The sequence below is a fragment of the Xenopus laevis genome, chromosome 8S, assembly GCF_017654675.1.
Source record: "Xenopus laevis strain J_2021 chromosome 8S, Xenopus_laevis_v10.1, whole genome shotgun sequence".
Taxonomy (NCBI): Eukaryota; Metazoa; Chordata; class Amphibia; order Anura; family Pipidae; genus Xenopus; species Xenopus laevis.
In genome coordinates this window covers 103,069,707-103,081,048 of record NC_054386.1, presented here as the reverse complement: position 1 = coordinate 103,081,048, position 11,342 = coordinate 103,069,707, and the positions used below count along the sequence as shown (strand labels likewise).

General features: G+C 48.3%; 1 protein-coding gene across 7 annotated transcripts; it reads right to left on the bottom strand.

Moving 5' to 3' along the window:
* Positions 1–202: 202 nt before the first annotated feature.
* Positions 203–11,342, bottom strand: pip5k1a.S (phosphatidylinositol-4-phosphate 5-kinase, type I, alpha S homeolog). Of its 7 annotated transcripts, none has more exons than XM_018231811.2 (16): positions 10,521–11,338; positions 6,098–6,132; positions 5,547–5,639; positions 5,324–5,454; positions 4,611–4,728; positions 4,316–4,468; positions 3,718–4,047; positions 3,406–3,605; positions 3,074–3,157; positions 2,835–2,883; positions 2,669–2,753; positions 2,433–2,570; positions 2,229–2,358; positions 2,090–2,149; positions 1,884–1,977; positions 203–1,345 (listed from the first exon to the last, which is right to left on the bottom strand). In XM_018231811.2, the coding sequence occupies exons 1-16, from the start codon at positions 10,561–10,563 to the stop codon at positions 1,343–1,345; spliced, it is 1,746 nt and encodes a 581-aa protein (XP_018087300.1). In that variant the 5' UTR covers positions 10,564–11,338; the 3' UTR covers positions 203–1,342.

Here is an 11,342-nt window from a genome sequence, read left to right as displayed (position 1 = left end):
ATATGCAAAATAGGATTCCGTTTGGGCCGAATCTTACATGAAGGATTTGGGCGAATGAGTGGATTCAGTAGATCCCTACCTGCTAAGTCTGACTCAGTGATTGGCCGACACGGGCAGAGATCTGCTTGTTTCTGGAGCACAGGAGCGGCTCTGCTATTGTGGATTGTGCTTCTATAGAAGAAGAAGAAGAAGGCAAAGTGGCTGCATGTGGGTTACAGGTTTATGTACATACAGGGGTGCAGCTCAGCTCCTGCACAAAAAAAACTTGGATTCTCAATTAAAACTGTTAAATAAAAACTTTCATAAATATTAAAAGACAAGGTGAAGGAAAAATGAAAATCTCTCAATAAAATGGGAATAAACGTATATAAATCAGCCGGTGCTTTTATAAATAGTGTTCGGTGCAAATTCCTCGTTACGAATATCCCGACGCCCTCACACACCAGTGCACTTGGGAAAGGAATCCGGCCCTCCGTTTTAATTTGCAGTTTAGCAGCAGAGCAGCGACCCCCCCCCATCACAAGGCCATTTTCCCTCCGCACCCATCAACATGTTGTTCTGCTGATCTCCCGCTGTAACACTGGAGCACCATTGAAATTCAGGGTGCAAATAAAAGAGGGGTAACGTCCTGCTGATGCTGCTCTCTAAAGGCTGTAGTGTAACAATAGCTGTAACAATAACAATAGGTGTTACTATCCATAAAGGATTCCACCAAACAATAGAGAATCCTTATTGCCCCCCCAAATGAATACAGCAAATCTGGGGGGTAAGAAGCTGCATCACAGGGTGTCACACAGTCCGTGCTGCTCCTTGAGGAGGGGTATTGGCACAGGTAGACATTTGGTTCGGCTTCCATTCAATACAGAACAACTTCAGTCAAACTAATATTGTCCATAGTCACCATGTAATTCAAGGGGTGACCATACGGGGGGTGCATATCCCCATCAACACGTCCATTAGAGTGAATGTGAGGTCACAGCGCCAACGGAAATAGGCAGCAAACGCTTCTACAAAAAACTTTTGGTCCATTAATGCAGCATCAGAGTCAGAAAAATATATCTAAGAGGGGAAAGGAATCTCCTCTCATGAAGGGACTGCAGAATAAGGCAAATGGGAGGAGTTTAATCACTTCTGGAGAGCAGCCATTGGTCTGTTTGTAACATCAGCATGGGAACGCCCGGTCGGCTGCAGACAAGTTTGGTTGAGTGAACAGGATTGTCTCGTCCAAGCGCAGTGATGTCACCCACGTTGCCTCCTGGGTAATTTGTTGCCAACAGAGCTGGCAATCTACGTGTGGCCCTGCTGATCCACAGTGAAGAAAGCAGCCGTGGAGAATCCCAGCTCACTGTGCGGGAAGAGAAGGAGGAACTGAATCAGGCTGATATTAAAGGGGTCTGCAAGATTGTTAACTGCCTCCCCACAGAGTCTCAGCATCTGACCTCTCTGGGCCTCTAAACCAGGGGCGTTAATTTGTGAATTTTAAACATCCTAAAAAAATCAGAGATAACCCCCCTCCCCTCTAACAGAACTACAACTCCCAGAATGCATCCAGGTGTACATTGAAGAGATCATCTCATTAGAGACTAACGTCTACAGTGTTTTGCCCTTTCTCCCTCCACAGTCCCCCAATTCATCAACTGCCTACCCAAAATCCTCCTCTCCTGTTTAGCCCATGACTGCCCCAATAATAACTGCTAAGTCTTTTGCAGGAAGTGAAAACCTTCGGGCCATTTCCAGCTTTGCTGGTCACGTCTGACTAATGCTCGGTAGGATATGGTAACGCAGTCTAGAACCCTAGAACAAGTTCTAGAGCAGATTGTATTAGAGCAGGGAGATGGGAAGCAGAAGTTGGACCCACTTTCCCTTCAGTCTGAATTACGTACAAAGTGGATCTCCGTCTCAATCTGGCTGATGTCCAGAGCCTCTTCCTCTCCTCCTCCTCCATCTTCTTGGTTGGATTCGTCCAGTACTTCAGTTCTGCAGAAAAGATGAGACACTGGGACAAGAGGCATTGGCCACAAGAATTTCTCTCCATTCAGAGACAGAGAAATAACTCGCTGGGAGTTCTTCACCCATTCTCCCCTCTTACCTCACTGTGTTTAACTCAATCTCTGTCACTTCAGCTTTGTGCACTTCCACCCCCACAGACCTGTGAATGACAGAGAAGAATGAAGTGCACGGATATAGGGACACAGACCTGGACCTGAAATATACACCTGGCTACATACCTGTGTGCCGGAGAGTTCAGCCCTCCACTGCCTAGTGAGGAGGTGGATAAGGTGGTGGCCAACGAATCACTGGCAGCTTCATCCACAAGAGGGGTTCGAGGAAGAAGGTCGGGGCGTCCAAACTGACCCACTGCAGAAAGGAAGTGGCTGTGAGCAAGTGAAGAGCAGGAGGTTGCCATCCTGGATTTGGGCAAACAGACTTACCTTGTTCTGAATCAACTTCAGGTGACAGATACTGCTTAGTTTCCTCCATCAGCTGCAAGTGGGTGGGTACTGCTGCCTGGGTGGGCCTGCGGGAGATACCTGGCATCGTACGGCTCTTCTTGGAAGGAGATGTTTTTACTGTAATGACAAAGGAGTCCTGAGACTGGTGCTACACTCAATTGGCCATAAAGCCCCACTAAACCTAACAAGCACTGCTCTCTAGGAACTGGACTTACATGGGATCTTCTTGAAGACAGAGACGCACATGAACTTCTGGAATCGGTCAGCATAGAATCCAGGTCTGTGAACCGACACAGTGTCCTGAGAACCAAAAGAGCCACCTTGTTATAGAGTGGTGACATTAACCCTGTCACCAATAGCAAAACCCTATAAACTACTCACCCCATCATGCACCAGGGCCTTCCAAGAGTGTTCCAGCTTCTTCATGAACCTAAAGAAAACACAAAGGAACTGCATCACTACCTCACTTAAGTTCTAAGGCTCACAAAATCACACCCGGCCGCCCCCAGCATCAGTTTTACTTGGAACACGGCAAGTAAAACACCTCAGCCTCACCTAATGCAGCGACTGAATGTTTGCACATGTTGAAAGACAGGGGGAGGAGCCACAGAAGCACCTACCTGTAAGACTGTAACACATCAATGACGCCAATGTAGAGCAGCAGGCGTTCTCCTTTGGCGTTGCGAGCGGGAATCCCACCCATTCTGTTTGAACAATGGACAAGATATATATTGTGCTAAGTATAAGCTTGAGTGCAAGCCCTATACCAAAGCTCAGAAGAGGGGCACAGGCTATTAAAGCAAAGGTAAGATGTATTTAAATGCAAGCATCACACCTACAGCCAACTGGGGGAGTTGAAGTTCAACCAGCTCTAGGAAGCCATAGATTACCCTTCTGATTTTACAGCCAAAAAGTGGGCACAGTTCTGATGAATAAAACAAATTGCACGTACTGGTCGTCTGTCTCGATGGCTCCCCCTCGCCGTGCCTCACCCTGGATAGACTCCATGGCAGTTGAGTAGAGTGCTTTCTGTGCAGCTGGGCGGCGGGTATCACTCTGAGCATCCACCACCATTGTTTCCTTCTGAGCAAAGTCCATGTTGTGGACTCCCACCAGTAAACTGTAATCCATGATCTTGAAGCTCTGCAGCACCTAGAAAAAAAAATGGGGAGTAAAATGGGGCAAATGTTCAATGGCTGAATAACTTCTCACAGATCTTATTGGCCTCAAGTCTGAGAGACCCTAGGTAATCACAAAAACATACACAAGTACCCCAATCTACATTGGACCTCACCAGACAGTCCCTCTGGATTGTCTTGCAAAGAGCGTTGTGCATATCGGGGTCCAGGTAGAGACCATCAGGCAAGTCCTGCAAAAAGTCCAGGTCCTTGTGTGTTGGGGAGCTCTTCTCCCGTTCTTTGGCGGAAGCACGGCGCTTGTACGTGGACCCCTTAAGGTCGTACTTGAGGTGCATTCTGACAGAGCGGGGCAGCAGATTGTTCATCACCACTATTCGAATGTTCTTGCCCCCGGCCTGGACACAGTACAAGCCATAGAACTTTGGCAGCAGAGTTCTGGGGTTCTGATTCAGGTTCTAAAATGAGAAAAGGAAACGGAAATCTGTAGGGACAAGTGATGTGGACACAAATAAATATCTGCACACATCTGATATATATATATATATATATATCAACAAAAGTGAGCTTGTGTATGTGAGCCAAAACATTGAATAAATACGTTTTTCACTTCACAAGACCTATTGAGTGCGACTACTTTTGTTGTTGTAATATTATGGGATTTGTTTGTTCCAGCACCTAGGCATTAACAGCTGATCTGCTGTGCACCAGGCCATAGGTATTTACCATGTAGTAACCAGGCAGCAGCTTCTGCAGGAACTCCGCCTCCTTGTGTTGGACCGTCTTTATAATGAACTCATCATCTCCAGAGACATAGAACACAGAACCACTGGCACCGGGATTGGACAATTCAATGAGGGGCTCGTTGCACAGAGAATACTGGAAATGTAAGAGGAGGAACCATTAACCCTTGCTGTGACACTCTCCTGCAGCTCCTAGGAGCAGGGGCGCATTTCCCACAATTCATTGTAAGCCGCAGGCCTGTTTATCATGAGGAATTCAATATTTTGTCTATACATACCAGATAGTCATCGGGCCGAATGCCAAAAAGCTCCCTGAAATATCGGAAGGCAACAGGGGCGTAGGTCTTGAAGCGGAAGTCATTATAATGATGAGCAGGTGTTAGATTGCTGCCCTCACTGTGGGGAAACAGACCAGTGACTGTTACTGCACATTTGGCTATAGAAATCATCATCATCCTCACGCTCACCACTGAGGGACACCATCATCCTCACGCTCTCCCCTGAGGGACACCATCACCCTCACACTCTCCCCTGAAGTACACCATCATCCTCACACTCTCCCCTGTGGGACACCATCATCCTCACAGTGTCCCCCGAGGGACACCATCATCCTCACACTCTCCCCCGAGGGACACCATCATCCTCACATTCCCCTCTGAGGGACACCATGATCCTCAAGTTCTGCCCTGAGGGACACCATCACCCTCACATTCTCCCCTGAGGGACACCATCACCCTCACACTCTCCCCTGAGGGACACCATCATCCTCACAGTGTCCCCCGAGGGACAACATCAGCCCCACACTCTCCCCTGAGGGACACCATCATCCTCACATTCCCCTCTGAGGGACACCATGATCCTCAAGTTCTGCCCTGAGGGACACTATCATCCTAAAGCTCTCCCCTTGGGCTACACTCATGCTCTCTTTGGGAAAAACGTGTCCGCCCAGTAGCCATGCAGGGAGGGGTTAAACCATTAAAAGATGACTTACCCTGGGAAAAAGATACTCTCCACCACATAGAAGTCCTGCATGAGGACATCTCTCTCAGGCTTGGTGCTTAGACTGCCCACTGTGTGAGTGATGCCAAGTTGGATTGCACCTTTCAAAGCAGATGATGTGGTCTGTTCAATGAAGCATTTTTGTTAGTGTATAAAACTATTCCTATAATGAAGCTTCTTGTGTTCCTAAAAACCCTTCATTCCCAAGGCCTCACCTTTTTGTACGTAGTCTCACCAGTCGAGTCAACTCCTCTGTGGCCAATTTTTTTCATGGTTTGAGCAGCAGACTGAGCAGAAGAGCCGGGTACCTGAGAGTAAAGTAGTAGTAAGTGTAAGGTTAGTGGTACAGGCGGTACTGAATACTGCAACTCTCTCGGGATTCTCTATAACCTTCTACTTGCTCAATGGGAGAAGCTGTTTCAAGTCTTGTTTAGAAGCCAAACTTCACTAGCACCCTGATGTGAGTCAAAAGCATGAACCCCCCCCCCCCACACACACACTAAGGTGCCCAGAAATAGATCAAAGCCAACAATGGTGAACGTTGTAGTGATACGGATTAGATCAGAGATGTCCAACCTGTTGCCTCCTCAACTAGAGAACCAGGAAGTTGAGGCCAGAGGCAGGGGCCACGGGAAGGCTATTCCTACACTAGTCATTCTGTAAATGTCTGGAGGGACTTGATGTAACTATGGGACATTTACAGCGTGCCACAAAGGAAGGTCTGTGAGATTTAAAGCATGCCACAAAGGAAGGGCAGGTTTCTCACCTCAGCTGGAAGAGGTTTCGTCAGAGTGGTTGTTCCTGTTGGGGAGAAGAGACGGGATTAGAAGATGCAATGGGAACGGCAGACTGAGGTAGAGGACTGACTCTACACATTCCATCTGTGTGTGTGTGTGTGTGAGACTGTGTGTGAGAGTGCGTGTGTGTATGAGAGAGTGTGAGTGTGTAAATGTGTGTGTGTGAGAGTGTGAGTGAGTGTGTGTGTAAGAGTGCGTGTGTGTATGAGAGAGTGTGAGTGTGTAAATGTGTGTGTGTGAGAGTGTGAGTGAGTGTGTGTGAGTGCGTGTGTGTATGAGAGAGTGTGAGTGTGTAAATGTGAGTGTGAGAGTGAGTGTGTGAGAGTGAGTGTGTGTGTGTGTGAGAGAGTGTGAGTGTGTAAATGTGTGTGTGAGTGTGAGTGTGTAAATGTGTGTGTGAGAGAGTGTGTGAGAGTGAGTGTGTGTATGAGAGAGTGTGAGTGTGTAAATGTGTGTGTGAGAGAGTGTGTGAGAGTGAGTGTGTGTATGTGAGAGTGTGAGTGTGTAAATGTGTGTGTGAGAGAGTGTGAGTGTGTAAATGTGTGTGTGAGAGAGTGTGTGAGAGTGAGTGTGTGTGTGAGAGAGTGTGAGTGTGTAAATGTGTGTGTGAGAGAGTGTGTGAGAGTGCGTGTGTGTATGAGAGAGTGAGTGTGTAAATGTGTGTGTGTGAGAGTGTGAGTGAGTGTGTGAGAGTGAGTGTGTGTATGTGAGAGTGTGAGTGTGTAAATGTGTGTGTGAGAGAGTGTGAGTGTGTAAATGTGTGTGTGAGAGAGTGTGTGAGAGTGAGTGTGTGTGTGAGAGAGTGTGAGTGTGTAAATGTGTGTGTGAGAGAGTGTGTGAGAGTGCGTGTGTGTATGAGAGAGTGAGTGTGTAAATGTGTGTGTGTGAGAGTGTGAGTGAGTGTGTGAGAGTGCGTGTGTGTATGAGAGAGTGTGAGTGTGTAAATGTGTGTGTGAGAGAGTGAGTGAGTGTGTGTTTGTGATCACACCTGTCACGTACATAACACACATACCTGCCTCACAAGGAAGTTGCCCTGAGTGACAAAACAGGTAAAAGATCTGCTCATTGGTAACTTGCTGCACAAACATGATACTAATAGAGTGTAAGATTCTAGGCACAGGATCTCCTATTATAGCACTAGAGTGTAAGCTCCTCAGGTGCAGAGTTTTATTGTAATGTGCCTATGATAACAGAGGATAGTTTGTCACACAGTGTTAGTAGTGTAAATAGAATGATACAGTTACAGATCTTTCTATAAACACATTCCCAGCGCCTGCTCAATACACTGTGCCCCATACAGAGAGGGCATAGTTCTACTACAGGGGGCACAGTGCAGATATAGTGTACAGTCAGTAAAGCAATACATGGGGTATCTGCCTACAGAGACAACTTGTTACCCACAATACACAAAGCCACAAACATTGTCAGACTTTCCTCTGCACAATGTCACACACCCAGGGGCCCAGGCTGTGCTGAATGTGAAATAAACAAGGGGTGTCATGTACGTGGCACAAGCTGGTACCTCTATGGGAGACTCAGGTGCCACAGGCCAGACAACTCAGCATGACTCCACAAATACAACATCACTCTGCATTACATACAGGTAACTACCCATTCCCAGCCAATGCCTCACTACACTCAACTCTTGTACCTGCAGAGTCCAGAATGGAATGGGCACTGCCTGAATTCCCAGCAAACAAACAAAAAGGTAGGTGTGTGTGTGTGTGTGTGTGTGTGTGTGTGTGTGTGTGTGTGTGTGTGTGTGTGTGTGTGTGTGTGTGTGTGTGTGTGTGTGTGTGTGTGTGTGTGTGTGTGTGTGTGTGTGTGTGTGTGTGTGTGTGTGTGTGTAAAGGAACCTCACGGACAACCCAAAATCTCCTTTCCCTGCACCCCCTGCTGTAATGTACCTGGGACAGGTGTGCACACAAACACTTCAGCCTGGGGCTCATGCCAATAACATGGAGTCTAGACGTGAGTCAGATCAGCCACACGGGCTGGGACATGTCCAACTGGTGTATGGATTCCAGCAGCTTCAAAAGCAGGAAGGCCCCCCCCGTGTGTGTGGAGCCGCTTCTCCTCTTCCTCATGTACAACTGTCACACACACACACTCACATCCCACACACCAAACTTACTTTCATTTCTGTGTCTGTGGTTCCTCTCTGAAGCTGCTCACAACTCTGCACTGAGTCTCCCCTTATATCAGAAGAGTGTAAGCTCCTTGGGACAGTGTCTCATTATCATGGAAACAATGAAGAGATCAGTAAGTGTTGATATGAGCCAGTGACTTGCTCTCCCAGTTCCGGTGCTTAGTGGCGCCTGTAACTGTCGGTTTGGCCAAACACACCAATGACATCCGACTGTCATACTCCCAACTGTCATAGGAGCACATTCCTGAGCCAATGACGAGGCAGCCGGGCCATGTTTACCCGTGGGCAGGAGGAATTTGTGTGGCCATTACACAATAGTCAGAAAGCAGGTGTGTGTGACCAAACGTGACACCTGTGATTCAGTCTATAGAAGTCTGTCTGTCTCACCTGTACACAACTCTCAGCACTGCCGTTACATGACACTTGCTCTTCATATTTGCCACTGTGTCATAAAGAACTGCATCACTAGTCTCAGCCAATCATGGAGTGAGAAATACACAATATAGCACAATATTCATTAATGAAGTGCAGCCATAAAAAGCCTGACACGGGGATGTGATAGTGAGCAGACACAAAGTCATCACAACTATTCATACAATACATATGTGTATCAGACACACAGCACCCATGGGTGAGCAGGAGGCGCAGTCAGCCAGTGCTACACTCTCACAATAGGCTGCAAAATGTGTCTGTCACATGGGTTTAGTCTAAGCTGGGCCAGACATATGTGTGTGTGATCCAATCCCCAATCCAGTCATTTATTTACTTGTGTAAAGCACCAGAGCCTGGAATGTCATATTTACATGTAACTGTCTGACTACAGATACACACACCTCTACTCTAAACACACACACTGTTGTGTACATAGAACGGCACCATGGGACATCTGTTTAATGTATGACACACACACACAGACTCACAAAGAGAGAGACACACACAGAGAGAGACTCACTCACACAGACACACACACTCACACACACACAGAGACACACACACAGAGACTCACACACAGAGACTCACACACAGAGACACACACAGGGTCCAGGCCTACCAATCAGTGGAGTGAATGACAGGCCAGTTACACACTGCTTGACGCTTGGGCACAGCCACAGTAACAGACTTTGTGTTTAAAGTAAAAGAGTGGGAAGAATAAAGAGCAACGTCACATGACGCCCATAGTCCCCCTCACACCCACCACGTCCCACCAGCCCAAGCAGTGAGATCCAGAGGGCCTGACAATAGCCCATGGTGGGGGGTGTATAGCGCCTGTGAGACAGTGGCCCAGGTACTTACACTGATGGCCCAGGTGCAGGTAGGTTGCCAGTGAATAAGTGAGTGTATGTGCCTGGGTTACAGGGAATATCAGGAGGGCAGCACACATTACTACACACATACACACAATAATCACAGCACTAGATTTCTGGCCAGGTTTCAGGGACAACCCCTTTGCTTTGTTTTCATTAGGAAGTTTCTCTTCCTGTTCCCAAATTCCGAGCAACAATCAGACACTCCTACGCGGGTGCCAGTCCCACGGGGCTGGATATAATTGCACCTCTAGGGAAGAATCAGGTAGAGTAAGGTACAGGGAGTTCCCAGTTGTTACAGTGTTCCCTATAATAGCGACTACTCAGCACTAACGGATTCCCTTTATCTCACCTGATATATGGGACCATCCCAGCCCCTCCCCCTACTGTCTGACCAATAGGGGATATTGGGGATCCCCAGTGCACAAGCCCAACTATTAGTGGGGCCAATCAAGGTGATATGTATATAGTGGGTATAACAGGCAGCGTGGGGTGCAGAGTAGCAGGGCCCCTGGGAACATGGGGTACAGTACAGCAGAGAGTTTAATAATAACTTATGGAGGGCCCAGAGGGCAGAATGAGGGGGCTGGGCAGTAATTAATGAGGATATGTCAGAGGAATAATAAAGCCCATCTGGTAAGGGCAGCCATTTATTCAGCCCAAGATCACCAGTGATGTCACAGAAATAAGAGGGGTCAGACAAAAAGGTTAAAGGTCACAATCTGTCCCATGAAGATCCAGTTATATATTGTGTGACTGGCAGTTAGAGCTGACAGCCATACTGAGAGGCACTAGAACATTGTGTGTAGCCTACACAGGGGCCCCCGGGGGACACCCAGCTCATACACAGTCCTTTGCTCACAGACAAAAGAGGTTTCCCTTGGTGCAGGAGGGCCGGCTCTGGGGGCTGCTGATTATGGGCCAATTCGTTTCTCTTACCTGGGCTTGTGCCGCTCACTGGCTCCACAGCTGCTGATGCCATTTTGGCCCCTGGCAGGAGAGTAGTTGTGGGATGTCGGGGGCTGCTGATAGGTCTGTCTCTGATCCAGACGGTTCCGCCTCTGAAGGGTCAGTATAGTGAGTGCGGCCCCTGCTCCTTATCTTTTAACTGTCCCATAAAGTCCAATGTCCTTATTTCTGGTTCTGAGGTGATGGGATCACTTTACTGGGATGTTGTTCTGCTCAAGCCCACTGCTCCCCTCAACCCTTCTGTATCAGGGGCCCAGCGAAGTAATAAGGGGCCCCAATGGAGTATCCTGGGTCTTTCTGTATCAGGGGCTCTTCTGTATCAGGGGCCCAGTGAAGTATCCGATCATCAGGTATGAGACTTGCCAAGGGGCCCTGGGGCCACAGGAGACAGCTGTGCCCCACACACAGGACAATGTATAGATATATGTGTGTGTGTGTATATATTAGGGCCTGTAGTATCAGTGGAGCTGCCGGAGTGTCGCCGCTCTGGTCACTTTCTTGTCACTGTGAGACGAGGAATCGGTAGCGGCACCTCCTGGGACTCCTCCGCCGCTTCTTTATCTGTTTGGGGCCCTCGGGTTCCCTGAGTCGGTTTGTAGGGGTAACACACCCCAGTGTCCCTCAATGGCGCTTCCGTTGTGCCGACTGCACCGCTCCTCACAGTGTCTCTCACACAAACAATTCGTCTCGCGGCAGCTTCACAACACGCATGCGCAAAGCGCACCACTGAAGAGGCGGGACAGAAGTGACGCAAGAAGCACGCAGCCTACGTCACACCGGAGAACCCCCATT